Source organism: Centrocercus urophasianus, unplaced genomic scaffold, assembly GCF_019232065.1.
Source record: "Centrocercus urophasianus isolate 14NV4802_14NV808 unplaced genomic scaffold, USGS_Curo_1.0 seq_33, whole genome shotgun sequence".
NCBI lineage: Eukaryota > Metazoa > Chordata > Aves > Galliformes > Phasianidae > Centrocercus > Centrocercus urophasianus.
In genome coordinates this window covers 2,333,056-2,359,066 of record NW_024884900.1, presented here as the reverse complement: position 1 = coordinate 2,359,066, position 26,011 = coordinate 2,333,056, and the positions used below count along the sequence as shown (strand labels likewise).

General features: G+C 40.1%; 1 protein-coding gene across 10 annotated transcripts in view; it reads left to right on the top strand.

Annotated features, from left to right (window-relative positions):
- Positions 1-26,011, top strand: part of BRIP1 (BRCA1 interacting helicase 1) — a 109,708-nt gene that overhangs the window by 77,913 nt on the left and 5,784 nt on the right. For 5 of the 10 annotated variants that reach the window (XM_042830464.1, XM_042830463.1, XM_042830466.1 and 2 more), the window contains exons 25-27: positions 15,453-15,593; positions 22,928-23,133; positions 24,249-24,576. In XM_042830464.1, the coding sequence (XP_042686398.1) occupies positions 15,453-15,545 (93 nt within the window). In that variant the 3' untranslated portion in view covers positions 15,546-15,593; positions 22,928-23,133; positions 24,249-24,576. Of the gene's footprint in view, positions 1-3,109; positions 3,179-11,174; positions 11,299-15,452; positions 15,594-22,927; positions 23,134-24,248; positions 25,860-26,011 lie in introns of those variants that run through there. The other 5 variants (XM_042830460.1, XM_042830461.1, XM_042830470.1 and 2 more) reach the window with 4 other exon arrangements.

Here is a 26,011-nt window from a genome sequence, read left to right as displayed (position 1 = left end):
GATCAAAACCAAATTAACAGAGATGTAGTTTGTGTAATCCCACAGCTCTTTTATTTAAATGTTTATAGTTGAAGCCTATTTTTTGGGAACAAGAGCTGAATTGCCAACACTAGTATGCTGATACTTGGAATAATGGCATCTTTAGACAGCAGCTGTTACCTCGCTCATGTATTTGTCATCACAGCTCCTGATCAAAACCCAAATTCTTTGTCAGCTCATCCTTAACTGTGAGGTCTAGTATGTACTTTTTACTACATTTCTGGAGGACTCACAAGAAATGTAATGAAAGTAGAAGTAGTTTTATTTGCAACTGCATATTTTGCTTAAGCCATTTGTCAGATATTGACATTAAGTATTTGTTAGGTCTCGACAATCAATTTCTTTGTTTTGTGGATAGAAGTGTGAAGAGGGACCTTCCACCATTCCTCTATGTTCTGCTTCATCTGCTTGGGGTGGCGAAGTCAATAGGGCCTAGGGGAGAGAAAGGAATGAGAGGACATGGCTCTGAAAAGACAGTTTTGTTATGGGGATACTGTTATAATCTGTACAGTTCTCTAATACTGTGCTGCTGATCTACTATTGTACAGCAGTATCATAGGAATTTTGGCCCACGAGGCTTGAAATGAAGCCCAGGTCTGTGCTGTCACAAGCTGTGACCTGTGCCTTTGGTCACAGTCAGGTGCCGGTTGTTTTGGATTTGCTGCAATGTTTTGGTGTCAGCCTTCTCCAGCCCTGAGGGAGAGGAGTGGAGCTGGTATTGGGGTGTGATATGCTCCACCTATGGAGAAGGCAAGCAGCATCCTTCAAAAGCCTGGTGCAAATAAACCCGTATTTTAATTTGATTACACAGGCTCCGTTCCCCTTCTCACCTCATCATTTGCAAGCTCTGAAGTTATTACCTGTTAAATATTTACTTTTTAGTTCTAAGCAAAATACTGTGTTGCCTTCGTAAACGTCTTATGGCTTCTGTAATGTCACTGCTGTTCTCTTTTGTTGCTTTGGAGATCAAGTAATTCAAAAAGGATGGGTGTTTATCTTCACCACAGCAAAAATAACCTCAATTTTCTACTAGTTTCCATTAATATTTGTATTAAATTACTGAGATCATGCTACTTTTTTTTTTCCTCACAATAATTACTTATATTTTATTTGCTTTTATAATATGATATTTTCTGTACCTCTTCCAAAAAGCTTTTCGGGTATCGTATACAAACTATAAACATAACCTTTCAGACAAGAGTTTTCAGTAAAAATCTAACAATTTTTCTTCCCAATAGAAGCTTGGGCAAGCCTATAAACCTTTTATAACTTAATGAATGTTTCACCAGATGCTGGTTCCTTAGGTAAGCAAATCCATAGTTAGCGAGACGCAATCTTCTCTCGTGATTTAAGTTTGTTGAAATCAGATTGAGACTTTCCAGACTTGAGAGCGGTCACATTTTTCATAGCTTAACTGTAAATCATCTTTCACTTAGAAGATTTAGAGACAGACTGAGGAGCTAAATCTTTTAGTTTGCCTTCCTAACTAATAGGAGCCATTAGATGAGCCTCATTATGGTATTTCCTAAAGGATTAGATAAAACAGTTTGGTAATGTTCAAAGCAGGACAAATACCATTACAAGTATAACAGCTTTATCCTTGTAATGATCTACATGTAGAATTAGGTGTGATTACAAGACACTTGGAAATTGCTCGAATCGACAGGACTGATAATCAAAGCTTTAGCTGTGAAATTAATAGTAACGAATAATGCTGCCAATAATAAATAAATTTCAAAAATTGAATTAACATACTTTTAATTCTGATACCATTGAACAACCAAAAAAGCACCATTTTGAGTGTCAGTGCTGGCCCTTGCAAGGCTGCACTCACATCACTGGTGAAGGCTGAGCAAAATGGCCTTTACTTAGGAAATTTGTTTTATGACCACAGCCAGCTTTGATAATTGCTATATGGGAGATATGGGTGAAGACTGAGACCTCTCACGACAAAACAGGGATTCAGTTGCTGCTAAGATGAAATACTAATGATGATAACAAGATATTGGCAATTCTGAATGTGTTCTTCTGATTTTTTTTCTGTATTTCTGCTGAGATCTTTTCCTCCATTGTTTTTGAAGCTGAATGCAATGTTACTTAGGCATCATTATTGCTTCTTTAGGCTTGAGGTTTTGTTTTTATTTTTATTTCTCATTTAAATGGCAGAGTAGCTTTTTATTTGGACATATTCTGATTGTCTGCTCTTAGTAATTGATTCGTATTTGTAGCAGCACTAAATCAATTTAATTCAAGCTGTTAGTAAAAAAAATGCAGATTAAATAGAACAGTGTTTAACATAACAAAAGTTTGTGACACAGAGGTAGATGCTACATTAACCCTAAGGCAGAACCAGGGATAATTCTTCTCAGATTTTCCCTTTGGGAGGGAAGAGAAATCAAAATGACTCATGAAAACGATTTGTTCTTTTCTTTCTCATGTAAAACAATAGGCCTGAAATTAAGGTGTAAAGGGACAGTGTTCACTGGCCTTCTTTAAAAATAATGCTTTGTGAAGTTAAACCCATAAGTGAGAAATATTCCGCTGTGTCCCATAACATTTGCTTTACCCATTTCATGTAGTGACACAAAGACAAAGCAGTGCCTCAATAGCTCTGGTGTTATCTCTGCATGCCAAGTGGCATTTGTGCTTTAGCCCTGACAGTCTGATACCTGCTTTGGAAGGATGTTATATTTCTATGTGTTAGGTAACAAACTAAGCTAACAAGACAGGTCTTGCTATCTAGTAAATTTCTGCCTGGACACAATTTAAAATAAGAATGCTGCTTTATGTGTACTGCGCAGTGCTCCAAACTCAGTGCTCTAAGTAAAGAAACACTGTTCAACAAGATGTTGTGTTCCTGTTACAAGTGCTGGAAAATAGCGACCCAAAGATAATTCTCAGTGCATGCATATGGATTTCCCTTCTGTAAAATGGTAGTGTAATTTATTTAAAGCTTCTTTTGTTTTATTTTTGATAGTATAGAGAAGCTCTTGGTATTATGAGCTTTGTCTGATTAAGTGCGCAAAATGACAAACAAGGTTGTCCTGTGCTCATCTTCTTCCTTCTTTAGGCAGATAATCACCTTTAGAAGCCTGGATCCTATTCAGCTACTCTGTCAGACAGCAATACCAAGCCCCCGGTAAGCCGCATTTATCAAACTAAACACTTGATCTGTATCGGCACATCAGCTGGTGGCGAAGTCTAAGACACAAGATGAAAGTTGCAATTAGGATTTAGGTGGACATTTTATTATCTGAGATTTGGAATAGGTTTTCTTAGCTAATCCAAACATCTTTCCACTCAGATATGTTGACAGAGCCCTTCTGTACATGTACTTACTTCAGCTTAAGTGGGAACTGCGATGGATGTTGCCAAGATTTAGTACCTCTAAAAGGAGAATACTTGTTGAGGGCAGGACACGGCAGCCGGAGCCAGCGCAGTGCCTGCGCTCTGGGCTGGGCTTCCTCCATCTGATGGTTGGAAGGCAGACAGTGCTTCTGGAGCACCGTCACTGCCTGGCTTTTACAGAAAAATCAAGAAACCTATTCCTTAATATATGCTAATTAGCCGCTTGATATTGCAATATATTTCAGCAGCTTTTATATGCACATAGCACGTGGAAGTCAGTGGATTCTGCTAGAGCTCTGCACACGCAATGCTGTGTAATTGATGTGCAAATGATGTGCAAAACCCAAGGGGCAGAATGAAATGCTTGCCTTTCTCGTGCTCCCCCAAAAGCGCCTCTATAGTGACAGTGCATTCTTTTTCTCACTTGCATTTGTAACCCTAACTTCAGTATTCCTCCCTTGTACATAAGAGGAGTTTGTGGCTGGTTGCATCTATGGATTGAAGTGGCCGGGTCACAGTCAGTGCTCGTGCCGTTCTGTCACCCGTCCGCACTGCAGGCAATGTTGCTCTTGTTCAAGCTTTTGAGTGTTACATGTTTTGATTTGCTATTCCTTGAAGATGGAGAATATTCCTCTATGGAAGGAACTCTGTAAAGATTTCACCTTCAGTTTGCTTTCTCAGTGTAGGCCAGATCAGATTGTATCTTCTCCAGTGTTATTTGTGAGATTCCTCTTTTTCTACTCTATCTGAAAAGGTGAAAGGAAAGTATTTCATTTTCATCGCCTGTGTACGTTTTTAGGCATATGGATTGGAAATTGTTTGTCTGACTTTATAAATGGTGGATAAGTGAGAGATCCTCCCACAAGTGCTGAGGTTATCGCACTGCGTGGAAGAGATTGCTCAGATTTCAGTGTGATGGTGACATGCACAGCTACAGTAATGCTGAAGAGGCGAAATCCTTTTACTACAGAGTACAGATGGTGATCTGAACATAGTTGTACAGTGCACAGTCTGAACAGCAGAGGTCCTCAAGACCCAGCTCTTCATGCTCAAGTGGAAATTTTACAGTAATTACATTCCTTATTATATAGCAAAAAAATTTACTTGAGGATTTTGTCACAAAATTAAACAAAATGGTCATCTTGTTTTCCTTAAATATTTTTAAATCTTTGTGAAATATTAACTTATGTCTTTTGTAGTGATGCAGTAACATTTTGGGAAAGCATTTGACTGCTTCATTAAGCCTTTAGAAGAAACATACAGCAGTATTTTAACAGAGTAGTTCCTGTGCCTGCTTTGTCATTAAAGGGCGCTACTGCTCTCTAACAGCATTTTATTTTAAAAAATTATCATTAGGAACCATGCAAATATCCCAAATGTTATCCTAATGTCTAACTCTTCTATCCAGAAATGATCAGTTCATGTTCAGTTAACGTTGCAGCTTATTTATACTTCACTGTAGAGTTACTAATGCAATTTTTTGTGCACGCGTACAGCAAGTCGAGTCTGCATGGCCTGTTGAATTTATGAGCTTGGACAACATTTAAATATTTATCTACTTGTATAGGTAACTTTATTACCAGAGTCTTACTCATACCAAAGAGAAGAGCATGGACAAGAAATTATAAATATTGAGGGAGCATTTTCTTCTACCTACTCTACTGGCTGAGCACCTCAACCAGCTCTGTCTGGCCTGCAATCCCTTTCAACTTTGTTGCTGTTAACTCCCTGTAACCTGGGCAACTAAGCTCTGAGTAGAAAACTTAGTAGGAAGAATATAAGTTAAAGTAACTGCAGTTTACTTTAGAAAATTTTCCACGATTAAACACACTTCTAATGGAAGGAAATGCTGAGATTTTGGCTTAGTCATTAAATATGCAGGAGAATAGAATTTGTCCCATAGTAGCTGCTAGCTTTGTGTCTCCAGACAGAATTGTTTCTGAATTGACTACTGTTTACCTGAGCTACTAGTATCAACTTAGTTGGTGATTCACAGATTTCCAGAAGGGGGGAAAAGCCCCCACATTACAAGTTAGCTCACCACTGTCTTTAACGTGTGGTGTTTTCTGGACAATCTCACGATAGTGCCCTTTGGTAAAAGCTCTCTGAGTGATGGATTAAGATCTGTCTTGGATTTTACGTGGATTAAGCTTTAAATTAACATAAAAGAATAACAATGTGAATCAATTTGATCAAAGAAAAAGTGTCACTAATTATTTAAACAGGACACTTACTACAGAGCTTTAAAGGCAAAGAAGCGGATTTCCCTTGCATGTGGATCAAATCAGAAGTATCCCATAATTGACTCTTTACAAGACCTTGCTGCAGCGTAATGGACTAGATATTAAAGCCTTAAGTATTTAAAGCTAGTTTCCGTCTTTCTCTAAATGGAGGTCTACCACTAAGAGCTATTTTACAAGTCTGACACATTAGCTACATCACTCTGAAATACACTGGGCTCTGGCTGCTCCGGTCCGGAATTTCAAGAGCTTTCAATAGTTAAATGGTGTGAAACGGGTAGCATTGAACCTGTGAGAAGGAATGAGCATCCTAAAAATAAATTCCAGATGGGGATGTCTGTTGCAAAGGGGTGGAGATAGTGGATGTTACTTTTTGTAAGCATTTAATCAGTTCTGTCTTTGCCACCTATTTTTAATCTTGTTGGTGCCTCTCGTGAAAACTCACTCTCTGGAAGTGGAAATTCTAGGGAACGTCAGCCATTTTTCTTTCTGGGCCCTGAAGATGGAGTCCTCTGCATTTGTTTATTTCAAAACTGTCTTGGTTGAGTTTTGTACTGGTTGGTATATGAGGGCGTGTTGTATTTTACCATCTAGGGAGCACACACCCGTTTCCTTTTGGGGAACGTGCATTAAAGCTATTCTGAACAAAGCTCCTGCCAACCTCTAGTTTAGTCCTCCTTTGCATGAGCAGTATTGCATGGCTTATACTGTCAAAACATTACAGGTGTTATTTCTAAGGCAACTAAAGATAATACAGTTTGTCCAGCTTCATGTAAACAATCACAAAAAAGAGATGATAGGTACTCCCATTAAGAAGTTTGAGTCTATGCATTTTAAGTATTATTAAATATAAAACTGTGTGTTACATTAGGTAAATTTTCTGTTGATATAACCTTTTATGTTTTGTTCTATATTTATGCTGTGCTTTGCACTGGACACAATGAATGTCTTCCATTATCTTAGTTTTCCATTTATCTATGCTCCAATAGTCTCAACTGTGGTGTGTCCCAGTCTTTATCTCAAGCTTTGGCATTTCAGACAGGCCTGTACATGTAGTTCAGTAGCGGTATAAGAAGTTGTGTGCTCTTGATCCTTTTTTTTTTGTATGGAAATAACTCATATAAATATTCCTTTACTACAGTGGTTTATATTATATATACTTAAAGGATAGTATTACTTGGAAAGCGTAATTGTTCTTAATAAGAGCCAGAATTTACTTTTAGACAATTTCTGTCTTCTAATGGGAGGTAGAAATCAAATCACCATGAAATCAACTGGAGTTCAGTGTGGGAACACTGGAACCTTGTGAAGAAAGAAATTTTGTCCCATAGGTACAACCTAAAATTCTGTAAGATATAGAAAATTTGAATATCTTATCTTCAGTTTGTAACATCTGTGACTTCAAACCATACCGAATGAATTATATTTTTTACATTTCCTCAAAATAACATTGTAAATGTTAAAGCCACAAATTATACGTCGAAATGAGACTGGATGTTGACTGTGATTATTCTGAAAGTTGGACTATTTCATACGCAAAGATCAAAGTATGCTTCTAACTGTTTCAAAGGAGAAATACTTCTTAAAAGTTACTCAAAAACTTTGGCTTATGGATTTAGCTGTTCCTTTCTGTGTAGGTGAAGAGAGAGAGCCAAGTTTTCAAGTATTTATTTTAACAATTATTCCTAGGCTTGTCATCTTCTCAGAGGAAAGGACCTCCCATATTCTGGTTAAGCCATGTGTTCGTCGTGGGAATGCTGGGCTTTCTTCATTCAGCTGCAGTCAAGGTTTGGGCAGCTCATAACAAGTAGCTTAACAAAACCTCATTTTTTGTATTTGGCAGGATGATGTTGTCTGCCCAGCAAGGGTTAGAGTAATATTTTCAGCAAACACTGGTTCTGCAAAACGATCTCAGTTTAGCGCATTCCAACCACACACATGACCAGACGTACCAGCTGACCACATCCCCTCCAGCCCTGGCAGGGCAGGGCAGAACCCATCTTCTCACAGTCTAGACAGGGCTAAAGAAGCAGATTTGCCTTTGAGTGATTTTAGGATCTCTGCTATTCCCTCCAGACTGACTACACAGGACAGATTTACGCTGGAACAGTTCTCTGCATCAGTACAATGCCCAGGCACATGGGTCTTGTGCAGTGGTGTAGGGTGGCCATTCTGGAGAACCCCCAAAATTCTCACTGCAGATGGGGAGAGGCAGCAGTTTTGCAAGAGCAGTAACTCCCTGCTTGGGGTTGCATTCATGCTCGTGGCTTGCATCCCTCAGTTTTTCCCTGCTGACTCCAAAGCAGAGTTCCTGTGGCAAATATTTTTTTCCAATGACCTTCCAACTTTCCACATCCTGCTCCCATACCGTTGTGGAAATATTCTAGCTCTTCTTCTGCCCTGGCTGGTAGAGGTCTACTGAACTGTTAAGGTGTTTGTCTCATTGCTGGAAGCTGTATGCCTTTCTTCAAATCTAATAGTTAATACTCTTTAAGAAAAGCTTGTTGACTTAAGTCATGTCAGAAGGAGACACTTAGACCCTCAAGGTTCCTCTGCATCATTGTACCAATAAAAGGGCCTCTTAGTTTCTATTTCTTCCAAAGAAAGTAAAACTGAGAAAACCTTTAAATTCTTTCAGTTGTGAGAGTTCTGCCTGAAGTATTTTTCCCAGGTTATCTTTGTTTTATACCAAAACCAAATATTTTAATCAAATTTCCATTGATTTTCTAACTCAGAAAAGCAGAGAAGAGCTAATAAAAGGAGGAAGGCTTGTCCAAAGGAAGCACTGTGTGTGATGTGGATTTGCAGAGCAGGTCCAGGAAGCAACAAGGGCTGCTGACCGTATCTTCTGTGTCCTCAATCCCAAGGCACAGTTGGGCATGTACCCACACTGAGGCTCGCTTCCCATGGCCTCTAAATAAAGGTGTTAAACCAGCATAAACATTGATTTGCATCAAATAGAAAAATATCCTGAGTAACCAGTATGAAACATATGAGACTAATCATAAAGAAAATTCTGATCTTCACAGCAAGAAAAATAAACTGTCGTGCCAAAGGCTTTTTCCCCACACATTGATATTTTCCTTCAGCTTGTGAAGTTGCATCAGAGCTGACTTTTTATTGCAGAAATGAATATTAACATTTAACCATGTGTGTGTATATACTTGGAGCATCCAAAAAGGTTACTGAAAAAAAAAGCCCAAAATATGACAGGTACCGCTAGTTCAGAAGAGATCTGAAGGCAGGAGTCGGGACCTTGTCATGCTGCTGGATGACAGAAGTTTGCCTGAAGGTAACCTTCATTACCAGATCATTGAAAATACAGCAGTGCTTTATCTATCCATCTATCTACCAACAAAAAACAAGCCACTAAAATAATAAACCTGAAAGGCATGTAGAGTAGTTGTGTAAATATGCAGACTTGAAAGGTAGACTAGGTAGACTTAATAGATCAGCTGCAGTAGAGCTCTGTACCACATTTTAAAGCAGTATCTTAAAACATACTGCAAGTACACGTGCAACATACTTTTTGAATGATCTTTTAATTCAGATTGAAGCCAGTGTTTCTTGTATCAGATGTAATTCCAGAGATAAATGCTAGAGCACAAAACCACCAAGGTATTTCTTCCTTGTCACAGATTGCAGGCATTCAGCTAACTATCAATTCATCCAGCATGAAAAACACAAGTTTTGTAAGTGATGCCTTACTTTCTTCTGAATTTGCAGCCCTTTAAAAACTCTAATTGCATAATTATTGATGTGTCCAGATGTACCCATAAGATTTGTTCATCTTCTGTCTTGCTAGCAGCTCTGATTCTTGACTTGTATGCAGTTTTGTGTTTTGATCCATAGTGTTCAGTCCCGTCTGAAACCATTATGCAGAATTTTGTTTTTACAGGAAGTTCTGTGGAGTACCACAGAAGTTTCCAAATTTGACGAGCAAGCGGCTTGTGATTTGAAACAAAACAATGCTCTTGTTTAAGGCTTTGATTTCTAGGCCTTCCATAAACGCCCTTAGAATCTACCAAACTAAGCTAATGTAAATTTATGAATAATATCCTCAAGATACAAGTAAAATTTACTTATGTCTTTAAGCTGTTAGCTTTCTTCAAAGACTGCAGCCAGTTAGTATGCCCCAGGCTCTGCTTGCCTCCATTCAGCATACCCCTTAGAACATTAAATTAATTGTGTTAAATTTCCTAGGGGCGTTAATGGAAGATGTTGGAAGTAAGGGTATGAATCTTGGTTCATAGGCACAAATGTTTTATTTCATCTTCAGAAAGATTCTTTTAAAAGTAATGTGTAATTTGGTTTTCATTTCCTCTCAATCTTTATTTAAAAGAAACAGTTTTCTGCATTATTATTTGCTGCTGCAGTTAATCTATGCGTTAAGAGTAGGAAAACTTTTCTGACACAGAGCTTGCATACTACTTGAAAAGTTTAATCCATCATTGTTTCTTTGTCAGCTGTTTAGATTTCTTTCACTTTAAGTTGCAATTTTTTCTCTCCAACTTGTGTATGAAGTATGAAATAAGTTCAATATGTACATGAGTTTGTGGGTGGGTGTCTCAAACTCTGTTCTGACACTCAGAGGTTGACTCATTTTTTTCGTGGTTTTCCCAAAGACTATTTCTGCAAATCAAGAAGTGTGGAATGGAAAAGGTATCCATAATCCCCCTACCTGTATTTGGAAATCTCAGGTTTAGCGTACGCAGTACAGACAGATCAGATGCAGAGCTGCTGTGTATTGTTTGGGTAACAATTTTAAACAGTCTCTTGTTAGATTGTATGTATTTGTGTGATGTTTCAAGTGGTGGATTATCCTCGAATCACTTGAGGTGGCTCTGTTCTCCCACTGTGCATGGGTTAGTTCATAGCTCTAATATCAACGAGCATCCCAAGGTGGTTTCTACCTGTCAGTGTCAAGTAGAAAGCAATGCCCTTGTGCTCGGCCTTCTTCCCAGCCACAGGAATTTGTCACCAGGTAACAAGTGCCACTCCAAAGGAACGATGTCAGAGGAAACCTCCCATCCCTTGGCTGATGAAAGCCGCTCTCTGCATGGAGTCAGGTCAGTGCCATGAGCTCCAGAATGCAGCAGATGTCGGTACTTCTTGATTCCCAGCTGTTGCTTTTCACTGTAATCACCTGGAAGAAGGTACTGAGAGGTCCAGAATGAACGTAGCTCAGCCCATTGGCCCCAGAATCATGTGGCTGGAACACAACGAGATAAAGGAGGAATCCCACCATCAAACTGGACTTGCTAAGGCAGAACAGCTGACAAGGGAGTACCAAAGCTGTCAAATACTTACTTGCCACAACCAGTATATTTCTGCTCTTAATACTAAAAGTGTGTCAGAATTTCCATTATAAAGCACTTATTTTGTGGGTTTATAGCTTTGCCATAAAAATACACCTTAGGTTGAGTCTTGGCATGCAGCCATTTGGCAGCTTCTAACACCATATTAATTCAGAACATCCAGACAACGTTTTTAAACACCAGTATCTGAAACACTGGTGCTTCTCTTTTCTTTTTTCCCCTTCCCAAGTACCTTGTTTTATGCAGGACTTGCAGAAATCAAAGATGGGTGAATACATTTACAACAAGAATCTGAAATGTCTGGAAGTCCTCTTCAGAAGTGAGGGCCGTCTACAAAATTCCCTGGGCAGATGGTAAGGCTGCATGGAAACCTCCAAAAATGAATTGACAAGATCTCTGTCTTGTCCAACAAACTGCTTGCCATCACTTGGAAATTTTAGTGGAACAATTTTGGCTAGCCTGGAGCTAGCTGCCCAGTACTTAGGAAGATATAAGCTAAAATATCAATTTTGGAATGAAATCAAAGAATTTTAGGTCACCTTTGAAATCTAGCTTAACAAAAAAGATTGTGAGCTGATGATTTCGGTGAGATAGGAAATTAGGAGGAAAATATACTTGTAACTTGAAATTTACCAATAAATCAGCTCAAAAAATAGAACACCACCTACTTTCGAGCTATGGGCTTCATAAGAAGCACATATGGTCTATTTAAATCCCAGCCCCACTGAACGACTGGAAAGATGGACAGAAACTGGGATTCCTTGCAGCCAAATCCTGTAACTCAAGTACTCTTTATAAAATGAACGATGAAAAGGGGCGATCCTAATCTGATCCCTGGCCTTACTGTACAATTAGGAAAAGTGATAATCTTGGTTTGTAAAACAAGGAAAATTGGCAGCTGTAGAAAAATTAAAGGAAGTCGTTCAGTTAAATATTAGACTTATGAAAAAATTGGCCATAAAAGCTTTCTGAGGCTGGCCAGGACAGAGCCTCAGAAATGTCTAGGGAAGGTTCTTCAATCAGTTCAGGAAATGTGAAGACATGAAGCTGAAAGTGCTGAGCTCCAAAGGAATGAGGATAAAGCTCATAGCTTTTCTCTAGATTTGGTCAGTTTACTTTTTGAATGTATATGAGGATCTGTGAAATGAATGGAATAAAGCACCCTTTCTCAAACTGAAGTTATTGGACTAGGCAGACTGAAAAAGGATAAACTGGTTGCAAGCAGAGACAGTGACTGCTGGGAGACATGACACATCCCAACATTGGTAAAATTGATTTTGAAAATTAGAGCTCTACTTCAGAGGAAGAAATGTGGCTAAAATGATGGATAAGCTAAGGAGGAACTTGGATTTCATTATGCTTAGTAACAGAGTTTTAAATCTGCTGGAAATGCTGCCTTGTAAATTAAATCTCCAGAAATTTTCTTTAATTATGTGGCCCAGGTGAAGCGCAGTGTCTGCACATTGCACAGATTTTCCTGGTACAGCAGTTCCTTGTGGCAGGGCAGAGGAAATCTCATTTTAGAGGCCTTTGCAGAAGTGTTAGCTGCTCATGCCCTTGCAAGTCTGAGGAAGAGCTTAATCATCTCCCATGCTAATACACTGAAATGCTGAACTGACTGCAAGTTACATTGGTCCATGCCGGACCCCCCTGCTCTGCTGGGACCGCTGAGGCTGGAGTCACTGCTGCCATTAGTGCTGCTGTTAGCAGGGATAAAGGCATTACTGTGCCACGGTCAAGGCTTTGGCATACTTTTTAGATTCCCTGAAAGTTTTTTCCAGCTAAAAATCAGTTCTCTGGATCCAATAAATACACAGCCTGCACACAGTGGTCTACCACAGATTGATGCTGAGGGAAAGCAGCCCATTACCCCGCACCTTGCTGTTCAGCGAAAGCAAAGCAGAAAGAAGTGCTACTGGGCATCAAGGAAATGAATGGGGATGGGATAAGTGAGCTTTCAACAATTTTTGGACCTCACTTGAGTTCTGATTAAAGTCAAATGGTGGCCTGACCAGAGCTTGCAAAGCCAATAACAGCAACAGATGAGGGAGCAGCCTCCAGAGCAGGACTTGGACCTACTGTGGTTTGAAAAGACGTGTTTTGGCTCCACACCTGTGAGCCATAGAAGATGGGGAGCAGGTATTGTGCAGCATGCCTGTTCTGCATTATCTCTAGATGATATCTCAGTATGAAAGAAAACACTCAGACAGGACCTGATGTGGTGGCAAATGGTCTGTAATGTGCTGAAAGTCATCAACCTGGAATCAAACCTCAAGGCAAGTGAATCATTGCAGGCAGAAGTAACTCATTATGAGTCCGCACTCAGCCAGGGAATGGCTTGCACAGACAAAAAGCAAATGGAGGCAGGACAGCCCCAACCAGCTCCCCAGACAGTGGCAGCCAGGTAAAGGCTTGGGGTTTTCTTACAGATTACTGCTACTGCTATTTCAGACAGCTTATTTGTGGCTTTATTAATGCCGTAAAACCACTGCATGCATTTGGTGAGAAGGAAACCATTTCACTGGCCAGTATGGTGTGATTTAACATCTTCAGTCTTTGAAAAAAGCCATGTTCTTGCTTCCGCTCCTGCCTCCCACATTTCACACACCTTCCAGGCTGGACACAGATGCTGTGATGGGGGCAGTATTGACAGAGCAAATCAAAGGGCTTGAGAGGATGGTGGCTTATTACAACAAAACGTTTATGTTCTCAGGAGAGAAATTAATATTCCACTCAAAGAACATCTGATAGTGGTTAAACCTATAGAACATTTTCACTGCCGTCTCTTTGAAAAAGGTTATACTGCTTGGACAGAGCCTCAGCAGGCAACAGGGATCCAGCAGACACTGCCCTGATGGACGTCTGCCTTCTCTGGGACAGACGTTGGGCTGGGGGCAAAGGTGTCCTCCCCTCCTTTGGGGCTGAGCTGTGGGCATTTTAGTAGATAAGCATGGCTTTATTGTTCATGACTTCCTCCTGCTGAACGTTTTGGGTGCTTTGGGCTTAATTTGTTAGTGTTCAATAAGGAATTTTGACATTAAATTCTCCTCTCTGGTTGTAGAGAAGCAAAGAAGATCTGTGCCTTAGTAAAACATAGATACTGCCTGACACATGTCTTTTTATGTCTAACTATCTGTACAATATTGTGATAGTTTCTTGGGTCTCTGTGTGTGAACTAAGTAACAGTCTGATTATTTCCTTGCTACACACATCAAAATTTGGAAGTTTTTTTGTGCTATTGCAAACGCGTTCAGTTTTAAAGTTATTGTATCTAAAGCAGTACTTTCCAAAGCATGTCATGTTTTTCGTACTTGGACCATCATAGAGCTGTCACGTTGTGTTTCACTCAGTTCCTTGATGTGCAGCAACAGAGCGTGATAGCAGGGATCTGGAAGGAGAGGCAAATAAGGTCATGGTTTTGAGAGCATTTCTTTTAAGAACAGCTATCTGAAGTGTTGGACATCATAGGGAGCTGAGAACCGAGAGGACAAAAGCAAAAAAAAGAGTACTTCTGAATAATCTTATTTTAATGTGGTTGTTTCATTGCAAAACTATTTAAAGCTTTCTTCACACAGCAGGAGGAATCGCATACTGGAAAATCTGTTCTGTAAAGATTTTCATCACTTTGTTAAACCTCAGCTGAATGAGCTTGAATCTAAATCAGTAGCACTGCAAAGTTACTATGGGTTGTCCAACAACACTGACCAGTATCAGCAGAGGAAACATTTAATGACACGTGAAGCAGTTTTGTTCCACGTGCCAGCGGTTGATAGACGCTTTGTATACAGTGTAAGTGCCAGGTCCACTTTAAAACCAAGAGTGGGAAGGACAAGGAAACTGATGGGACATGGGAAGGCTTCCTGCAAAAGCAAGGCTCTGCTGTTATGCAGTAGGCTCGGCTGTTATTTGTGCGGGTGTTGGGGTGTCTGGTCTGGCTGTGCTTGGATGTGCTTGGATTCTGCTTCCAGAAGGCAATCGGTGCTTTAACAATTGACCTGGTGGGGGCTGCAGGGTTTCAGATTTGTGTGCCTCCACCTCCATTCTCATTTCAGCCTTATTGTGCCTGCTTAGCTCTTCAGTGTCATGGCGCTCTTGATGGGCCCAGTGCTGGGCACTGTGGTATGTGCCATGCTGGATGTCAGGGATGGGTGATTTCTTCTGGATCCCGGTGAGCTCCTCTCATCTTTGCAGAGCAGGGACTTAAACAGCCAGTGCTCCACTCCAGCAAAGTGCTGAGCTCCCTCGCAGCAAACCACCCTGCAGAATGAGGCCGAAGACCATGATTGAGGAAGAGGTGTGAGGAGAGCTTTATTAGTATGGCACATATTTAAACCATAGGAAAGCCCACAAATGTTACTCATTTTAAGTGTATTTCACACTTTTTGACTATTTGAAATAACCACATTTGTAAAAACTTCTTTTAATGAATGGAGCTCTTTATGTACAAAAAAGCAAACCTTTTTTTCCCCTTAGGTACAGTACTCTTAAAATACTATTTCTTTTGTAGGTCTGGCTGCTCCCATCGTCTGTTCGTTATTGCTTACTGCTACAGAACCCTCAAAAACGGAAAGCAGGCAATTCAGATTATTCTTTATCTTGAAAGATTTTGCTGATCTCTACCACAGATTCATCAGGACTAATGAGACAGATAAGTAAAGGATTTTGTTATTACATGCTAACTCCATAAAGATACTCCGGGGTAAGCGGAGAGGTGGTACAATCTTTCTTGTGAGTGGTGGGAAAGAGCTACCTGGTTACAAATTCTGGCCCCACTGAAGTCAGCAGGGGTTCTGCCATTTGCCTTCAACAAAGCAAAGGGTTTCACCATGTGTTTAACAGGAATATTTTGCAGGAACTGTTGTCAGCATGCCAGTAAATAGACCATTTTAAAATTTGCCTTCTTTTTCACATTTGAATGTTTGTTCACCTCGCCTATGCTTGATGTAATTTGATACAAAAAATTCCCCTCAATTTCATTTTATTTCAGGTAGGTTTTGAATTGGTTCATTTTTTTACTTCTTGTGCTTTTAGAGACCCCACGTGGCAATGTCTGGGCTAAAAGCACAGTAGGGGAATGTTCACATATTTTGTATTGCTGGGATTTAAGCTGAATTAAAGAAAAACAGAAATGAAAACATTAGCATTTGTTTATGTAATTAGAAAAAAATCACATAAAGCTGGGCCCGAGCTAGCAGAGGATATCTCTGTAATGAACACAAACCTTTACCTTTTTGCAAGCATGCCGTAACTGCAGAGCTGCACATATCATATCTACCATATCAATGACATTTTGGAGTACGTAAAAAAAGCCCACTCTATTTGTCTTAGGAAATATCGAAAACTTTTATAGGGAATTTGGAAAATATTTTTTGGCCAGCATGAAAGGTGAAATCTTGCAGCACAGAGTACAGACATGGGCACAGAGACTGAACAGACGGGCTGCTGTAAAACAACCATTTAATAAGGCATTAAAATGCCATCGACTTGGACACATAAAAAAAAAAAGCTATGAAAACAAATGCCTTTCAAATAATTAGGATCTTATGCTTGAGACCAGTGTTGATCTCTATGCAGAGATTTTCCTGCTGAAATCAGACCAGCCTAAGTCTGATCGTCTAAGGAAGGAATTAGCAGCGTATAAATCGGCTGCTGCTCGAGATTTTTCTGTTTCTGCCATACATAACCATTCATTTAAATGGCCACTTCAGACTTTCTATCTCCTTCTTTCTGTTTCCTAGAGTAGTTTGAAACGCATTTGACTTAGTACGCCAGGATAATTTTTTAATTGAATCTTGAATTTTTATCAAGAGTACGTGAAAGGGTTGAATTACCAGCTCCTGCCACACTGCATAAGTGAATCTGAGCCAAATGCAGCCAGAAATAGCAACAGAACCCAGTTCTGTTCTCCAAAACATAGTGTGACTTTGCTTTCACTTGAAGTAAGGAACTTGGTGTTTATAATGCATCAAAATGATATAAATCTGTCCTTCAACTCACCTGTAATGCACGCAGACACAAAAACAAGAAGTAAAGTTGACCATTCATGTCTGTGTATTTACTCCTGGATCACTGCTGTCATGGTTGTCCTTGCCTGGGTACCTCACAGAAGATGCTCTCGTTACACAGAGCATGTTTAAAACAACAGCATCCATGACAGTGTAGTTAACATTATTAAAAAAAAAAAAGTAAAAGCGATGTCCGAGAGATGAGCATCAAATTCTCAACTTTAAGCTGGAATTTAATAACATTTCACAAAAGAAATGTTTAATGAATATTGCTTTTCACATACAGTAAATTTACTGTTTTGATCTCCATTTTGCTGTGCATTAACATCGATAACCTTGGATAAATGAACGCATGGTCCTTCTGCATTTTGTCTCGTTTCCTGTTATGTCCTTAGCCTAAGGCACAGACTTTTAAACCTCTAATTTTTCTTTCAGATCTGTAATTCCAAGTACTCTTAGATTTTCTGTTTTTAACACAGGATTTCACACAGATGAGAACCCTGTGTGTAACTCCCATAGCTAGGCAGAATAGGAGATCTTTCTCTTGATATTATGATTTCTTCTATTAATCGGTTTTATATGACTTTCTGCTAGCCTTGCTTTTAAAGGTGTGAAAACTTGCACTGCAGAGGTATTTTATAGATTGCAACCATAATTTCTGAATAAAATTCTAAATAACTGGTCTGGTTATAAAGCTTTGGGCACAATTTTTAGGTTCCTGGGAACTGCTGTTAAACCTCTGTTGCCAATTGGCTAGCAGTACATCCCAATTAGTGACCCCTCTATCTAGCAGTAGCTGTATGTGAGTGGTTTTTTATTTTTTTTTAAGTCAGTCGTAAATGATTAGTCCAAAAGAGTAGCATAAAACTCCGAGCGAGTCCCCTGCAGGAGTCGGCTGGAGGAAATTAAAGGATCAACAACACAAGGGAAGCACTGAGGCAGGATTGTTCCAGGCTGCAGCCACAGGCTTTCACATGCACTCAGGAAATTGACTTCATCAAAAGCTGAGGATGCAGGCGTGAGGATGAGGAGGATAATACAGGTGATGATTCTAAATCATGGCTCAATATCACAGCGTTTTCCAAGGGAGAGGTTCTGTCCCGCCCTGAAGAAAGCAGGTTTTCTATATAAAAATAGTCTCCTCCTTATGAATTAATAAAAGTTGGGCACAAATCTGAGCTATAAATCTAATATGACTTAATAAATAATGAAGACTCAGTTTCCCCAAAACAATATCAGTTGGATGTGGGGTTTTTTTGCAAAAGAAAAACATGACTCCTTATAAGCTCCACTGCTCAGTACAGAGCGTTATTGCCCTGTGCACGTTTGTTTGTGAGAGCTGTAAAACAAAGGACTTCAGAGTGCTTCAGACTTACAGGCAGGCAAGGAGTTTTCTTTAATGCTTCTAAGCAAATTCTTGCTGCAGAAATTTGGATATTCTGGGTCCATGATGAAGCTGAAACCTTCCTAGTGTAGTTGGAAAGAGTTGCAAGAGGGGAAATGCATAAATCTACATCTGGAGCCAAGTATGCTGGGAAGGCGTAAAGAGATGGGGAAGCAGGAGTGCCAGAACAGGGCTGAGAGCATGAAATTCTGCAGGGAAAAGTGGGAGAAAGAAAGAGGAGTGTCCCAGGAATGAAGCTCTTATAATGTTCAAATCTTTCCTCGGAAGTAAAAGTGTGGAAGGCTATAATCCAAATAAGGAAATTAGAACAAAAATTAACAATATTCAGCTATTCAGATGTCAAAAGAAACAGCAGAGTTATTGGTGTTAGAGGTTATTGCCAGGAGGGAAAAACTCAGCATGCTTTGGGTAATTAAGCTTCATTGGAGAGCATGGATCCCTTTTCCAGGTAAGAAATGCTTTTATAACACGGCATCTTTTGCTATTGTAATTAAACACCACGGACTATTCTGCATATGAAGTCTTAAACGCTTTAGTCCTTTATCATGGGATTTTACTGGCCAGGCATGTGTGTTCTTATAGCAAAAAGCATTGGCTGCTATAAAAAAAGAAACCCAAACATTTCTTTTTATGACTTGACTTGCTGTATTTTTATATATATTGAGCCAAATCCATCCCTTGTGGAGCTGAGTTGAAGCCAATAAGGTTAGATTTGGCCCATGTCTATATGAGAAAGGTGGTGACAATTAAAATATATTGTTTAATAATGAGAGCTATGGTAGTGAAGTGTCTTTGTGTCTATGAAATTATACACCACGACACCACACTGCCAGTAGAAAGTGGGGCTAGCAAAACAAGTAAGAGCAGTTTCTGATGGAAGGGCAAAAGCGCTCTAACTTTTATTATTATGATTAAATATCACAAAGGCAAGACTAATTTAGGTAACATCTCCAGAAGTCTCATTTATAGTGTAGTATTTTGCCACAGTGTATTTTAAAATATTTCTTGCATGTCATTATATGTAGCTAGCAAGGGTAGTATTGACTGGCTGCCATTAGCAGTAAGTAAAAGAATGGTTCTTATTTCATTTATATTTTAGTGATTTTCAGTAATGCTGCAAAAAGGAATGCATCCTATGAAATGAAATGTGCAGACAGCCATTATTATCACTTTATATTGGTAGTTCCCAGCGGTTCCTCTGTGTGAGGCGTTGCACCAGCACATGAAATCCACTGCTGATACCCTGAAGATCTTCAGATCTTGCCTATTTAGGCAGTGAGATATGCAAAGCTTATTGCACAGACAACCAGGTCATCTGTACAAAACCAGAACAAATGAGTTTTGTTTGGCTCCTTGACATGGTGGGTTGCAGGAAGCAAATCTTCTCTTGTATCCCTGTTGGTAAGTTATAACAACTTTTATACGCCAAAGCCCTACTCAACTGCCTACTGACTTGTATCCCTTTACTGAAGATATTTGGGTAATGGATACTCACAGCCACTAATCACAGACTTAAACCCAAGCTCTTCAAGGGGGTTGTCAGAAAGCTGGGCTCAACCATGCAGCTCTGTAAAGAAGCTTAGAGAACACTGGCCAGCAGCAATGGAGCCCAGGAGCAATGGCCGAAGGCAATCAATCCATTGCCCTGCTGAGCTAATGGGCTCCAGCTGAAAAGGTACCTCCTATATGAAAATAATGGGACTTGGGAAGCCTCTCACCCTCAAAAACAGAGGAAAAGAAAATGTGCAGCAGAAGTTCTTTTTTGCTGTAATTATTACTCATTCTGAATCTCTATCATAGAAATCTGGCCTTTGGCACTGGATTAAGATAATATTTTATTAGAAGAAAGCATGATTCATCAAATTGATGCGTTGCAGTATCTGTGGAAAGGAAAACTGGGAAAGACACAAAAGAAGCTGGGCTGTGGAAAACCACTGCCAAACAGAGAGTCTCAGACTTCACTAAGAAACAACAAAAAAGAAAATATTTCCAAAGAAACATCTGAGCACAGCATTACAGCCAAGTGAAGAATTATTACTGCATTAGGCTTTCAGAGTGGGGCATGCAGTGTATGTGGTAGGAGAATACCCTGTCATTTTGAAATTAAAGAAAAGTGCATGTGTTCCACATCAAAACTCAGTTCCTCAGAAGGCTTGTTTGCATGCTGCCAGTTGCTTCTGCTCTTTGTCAAGAAGAATATTTTTATTTTCTAGTTACCATTTTCTCCCTCTCTCTCTCCTCCTCATCATTTTCAAGTTCACCATTTCCTTGTGTTTATTTCCTTGCTGTTGACTTCCTGCTTCCATTCTTTTCTGCCTTGAGTATGAATATTGATTTTCAGGCGATCTGATTAAGTGCTTTGCAGAGGTGAGTAAAGATTATTTTCATTTTGTGCATGACAGACACAAAGCAAAAATTAAATAGTTTGCTAATGGCTGTAAGCTGAATCATTGCTGAGTATATTAGGACTGGAAATCTTGAACTTCACTGGAGTTCTTAGACAACCATTTAAAGCTGTTTTTGAAATCTTTTGAGTTAATTGCACAGCTTGCAGGACCAGCTCTTCCTTGTGCACCATCTTGGGAACAGGAAACACAGCATGCACCACACGTTCCTCCATCAGTGCCATCCTGTAGCCAACCCTGCTTCTTCCCACCTGTGTCACACTGGGGCAAATGGTCAGACGATCCACAGGGGCGCTCACTTGCCTTTCTCTATATGTGCAGTCTTTGTTGAAGGCTGAGATTTGCCCTTTTGCTTTTCCATGCACACCCATGCAGTCTGCTTGCATTAACACCTCCCACCTTTGAAGTGCTTAGGCAACATTTACACAGAGAGTTAAACCCCATCTCTCCTTGCATGTTCCGAATGAAGAAATGTAGAAATACTAAGGGTCATCCATTCAAAAGCCTGTGTGACAGCCATGTGCTCACTTCTAGCACTAAGTGTAAACGCAGTCTTTTTCTGTGACGCTCGACAGAAATCCCAGTGGAAGTTTTTCCTGCCTCTAACCTGTCTACTTTGTTTCGTAATGATAAATGATGAGAAAGCCTGAGGGAGGGGGGAACTATCTAAGCATTCAACTGATTGTGTCTGTAGAAGGATGGGAAGGTAGAATGTTGATTCATTTAAAACAGAACTTTAATATGGCTGAAATCTTTGATATTTTTCTCATTTTGATCATTTTTTGCATTCTTGTAAGTAAGCTTAAGGCTAAATCATTACCCAAAGATGTCTCATCGGATAAGACAATGTGGTTACTTTTATTCTTCACTTTAAATTTAATTGATTACCTTTCCCACTTCCAGTTTGTCCTGCACACAGTCGCTTGGTAGCAGTCACCTTTGCTTTCAGTCAAGGTATCCATTGCGTGCATGCTGACTGTTTCCCATTACCTCTGCAGCACAAAGCAAGTTCATCACCTTTCCAGGATGTCTTGTGATTGATTCCTCATGTCTGGGGAAATATGCTCTAAAGTTTCAGGCTAAAATGAGTGCTTGGATTTAGTGTGGATAATCAGTGGTTTAAGACTTATTCTTCTTATGAACTATTCATCTATTTATGAGATACACAACTAATATTAAATATAATATAATATGTTAAATTTAAAATGTTATTATTCCCTCAGTAGCTCTCAGACGCACTGGGCATGACTAAACCACGATTTGCAGAGTGTGTCTGCGTCATCCATCAAACACAACTCCTCTCTGCCTCAGACCTAACCTGTGCGCAGCAAAGCCAAGGCTGAAAGCCTTGAAAAGAAGATCAGAGGCCTGGTCTTGCCATGCTGAAATCTATAAAAGTTTTCCTACTGACTTCAACAGAAACAGGACTAAGCCTTATGATTCTGGCAGGAAAATCTGAGAATATTCCTTTACAGCTCTCTACTGAATGTTGAACTCCAAAATACATTGTTGTCAGCCTTATGTAAGACAGAGACTGTTAAGGAAAGACAGTAGTTTTGCACATACTGTTCTCTGCACATGTTGTTCTTCAGTAAATATTTATCAAAGGATGCGTCCATTCCTGCTGGCAGCGTCCGAGGCATTGGACAAATTTGGCCTGATTTCCTGCTGTCAGTGCAAACCTCCCAACTAGAAGCTGAATTTATCAAGTTTTGTCTTTCAAAACTGTTAAAATCATTCTTATCCAAGTAGATAGTGCTGACAAAAATGGTCATTCGATGAAATACTCTTTAAGAAAAGGCATGTCCTCCAGCTTGTAAGTACAGCCCCACTGAAAATATTCATCAAAACTGTAACAAAGCACGGCTGAAGGCCAAAAATTTGTATTTGCTGAAAACTAAGGAAAACGGCAACAGAAAGAAAACCAGATGAAAGTTTGTTGGCACTTGCAGGATACTTGCTCAGGCCTCTTACCCTCTACTATTTGTCTGTGGAACTAGACTCTTTTGATCTGTTCTAGCTATTCCTCACATGTTCCTTTCAGTGTGTTTTACTTTTCTTTTGCTTGAACAAGTTTATAATTAACATAAAATAAGCCTGATTTTAATTGAGTTAGCATTATCAGCACTTTGCACTAATTTATATACCCTTTCATTTCCTCTTTTAAGCTCTTTTTAGGTCAGACTTAGGCTTGGGGCTGTGCTTTGGTGCACACTGTGCAAAGGATGTGGTGGCTGAGCAGAAAGGACTTGGATCCCAAAGCCTCAGGGCTTACTACCACCAGATGCCTGAACTGAAATCTCTCTTTTGGAGTGCAGCTCTTCTGGAAGAGAACCTGAGGAGCTGCAGCTGCGCCTTCTCTACCTGTGCCTGGTACGTACAGCACCCCGTGGCTAAAGGGACCTGTGGTCAGCTCCTCAACTCCTGACGGGCACAGCCTGCAGTGTACCATGGGCTGGGAGAGTTAATGGTTTGGAGGAGACTGTTCCACCCGCATGGGAATAATTAGCATTGCAAGGACTGTGAGGCCCCAGGCCGCTGCCCAGGTCATGCAGATGGAAAGAAGCAATGTGTCCAAGCCCCATGCTGGCTGCTAATGGCATACCTCAGGGATACTGGGACTGCTGGGAGCATTTCTCTAAACTTTGTGCTGTGAAGAACAGCTGGCAGTGGCAGCGGTCAGGGAGTGGCTGCTACCCAGCCCTGCTTGGCACACTGCTGCCTGAAGGCTTTTCCTTAGGGGGGGCGCTCTGTGATGGGCACCACCTGGGCAGCAGTTTCACACATGACATTGTTTTTGTTTTGAATTCGTGTCGGAAAAGGCTTTTTTGCTTTTGTTGTACCGCTCCCAACATTTTCTGCTCTTTCATTTTTAATATTGAACCTGTACTTTGTAGAAAGGAAATAGGTCAAAACTTTATTCTCCCCAGCAGCAAGTTGTTGGCTCATGACTTCTGTTACAACCAACTATCAAAGCAATGAAAGCCCTCGCTTCACATTGAATTTGGGCTGCCTCTTGTCACAGGCAAGTGCGTGGCACCTCCTTGGAGCAGAACCTTAAATTAAAATATTGTAAATTTTTTGCTGCTCCAGCAGTACTGCAGAAATGCAAGTGGCCAAGGGGGGAGGAGGTTTTTTCCTCCTGCTGGAATTTTTCACTATAACCGTCCTCAGGGGAGTTCTCATCTTCAAAAGAAACATTCCTTCTATACAAGCTGCAAAAAGAATTATTTAATGACATCATAAATTAATACAGAGAGGCACAAATTTTCCAAAATGTGGAGAGAGAGAAAAAAAAAAATTATCGTTTGCCAAAAACACCCAAGCTCTTCCAGACTTAGGCCTCTCCTGAGCCTGGGAGCTGCCAACGATACCAAACTGAACGGTGGGGTTTCTGGCATGACTCAAGTTTAGCTTGTTTAAATTTTGGCAAATACTCGTATTACTCATATACTCAGCAAACTGATACAAATATTTGTTCTATTTAGAGTGAAGTCCAAACTCACTGCTGGCACCAGTGCTGCTGGACTCGGTGGAACTAATCTTGCTCATGCCAGTATTAAATTTGGACATCTACCTTAAAGAAAAACAGCCTTTGAGGTACAGATTAGAATACATCAATGGAAAACAGAACTCGTGTGTAGCCAAGTTTTCCTCACTTGCTAATTTTTGCTTTAATCTGATTTGAACTGGACCGCGTTTTTCTGGACTTGGGCTGCTACTCGCTGTTATGATGCAGCCACCAGGTCAGAGCTGGAGCTGGAAAAGCCTTCATGCACGTGAAGTTCTCTGCATTCTTGAGAAGTGAAATCTGTAGTAAGTAGAGCCTGGGCACAGTGAGCATATTTGATTGATTTTAGTGCTGTACAGGTTGCTTCTTTTTAATGATGCCTTCAGTTTACTGTTTCTGGTTTGTAAAGCAAATAGACAAACAACCAACCAGATGGGAAATGCAGACCTGCCTTGGGGCTTGGGTTCCGCATCTGGTCGCACCTGCGCTTTGCCCATGAGCTCTCTCTGGGTTCGGATTCAAAAAACAGGTTAGGCATTTTGCAATGAGAAGAGCAAGACGAAAACCACCACCCTTCCATTCCTTAATGCAGCCAAAGCATGCCCCAGGGGTGTGCTGGCTGAGGATCTGTGCTCAGTTCAGCTGTGGTTTGTAAGCAGCATGCTGTTTAATGCTATCTAAATGTTTTTATAAAGGTCAAGTAGAAGTGGGATCCTCCTAACTTAACTTTAGCCATTTAGAAATGAGAAATCTAGTCTGCCTGAGCTAGATTCCTCTGCGAGTGGAAAATATCAGCACTGCAGAATGATTCATCCCATTTTAATCTGCCCAGTCTCTCTCCATTGACTATAAAAGGGGCCTGGATGACCAGATTAGCATATACCCAAATTTTAGACACGTATGTGCTCACTCAGCATTTTACAATCAGCCCTGCAGTGGCCATACCAGGTACTATTTTCATAGCTCACAGTGTGCCACAGGGCTGCACGCAGTGCCAGCACAGCTCCCGTGGCTCCTGGAGCAATGAATCTTGGCTGTGAGCATTGCTGCATGTGTCCTCAGCCTCAGTCTTAAAACCTGGATTGCTTACAGGTTCAGGGCTCATCTGTACTGCCTTGACAGAAAGCTGCTGGGCCAATTCCTGTAGGAGCTGCTTCCAAAACTGCCTTAGATGCATAAATATTGTATTGAGCGACATAAAGTTAAAAAAAAAAAAAAAAAAAAAAGTTAAAAAAAGAAGCAGTGACTACTCCTTGAAAAGGGCATTATTATTATTGGCCATAGTTGTGAAACAGGTAAAATATCCCAAAAAGAGTCAAGTGCGCATCTGGATAAAGTGTGGGATTGGTGTAATTGGACAGAAGAAGGGAGAAGACAGAGCAGGCATCCAGTAATTCACCACGGAACAGCTTTATGCTTGTTATTGAAATGCAGCCAGAGACAGTTAATAGTAGTAAAATGACTTTATGTTCTGATATGTAAAATAAAACGTCCATGCTATGTAACAAACAGTTGAAAATTCCACACCACCTGTACCTATCGTGGTTTCTAATAAAATTTTATCTGTAGTATATATGGTTTTTATCTAACCAATCCTTAGTTTTTACATCGAAGGTGTGTAATTAAAAAAAAAAAATCTTAAATAGATGTCTTTCAAAAAAAAAAAAAACAAACCTTGCAACATTCATTTTTATTAAGTATTTCATTTGTAAAAAGCAAAGCTGAATTGGACACGTGGCC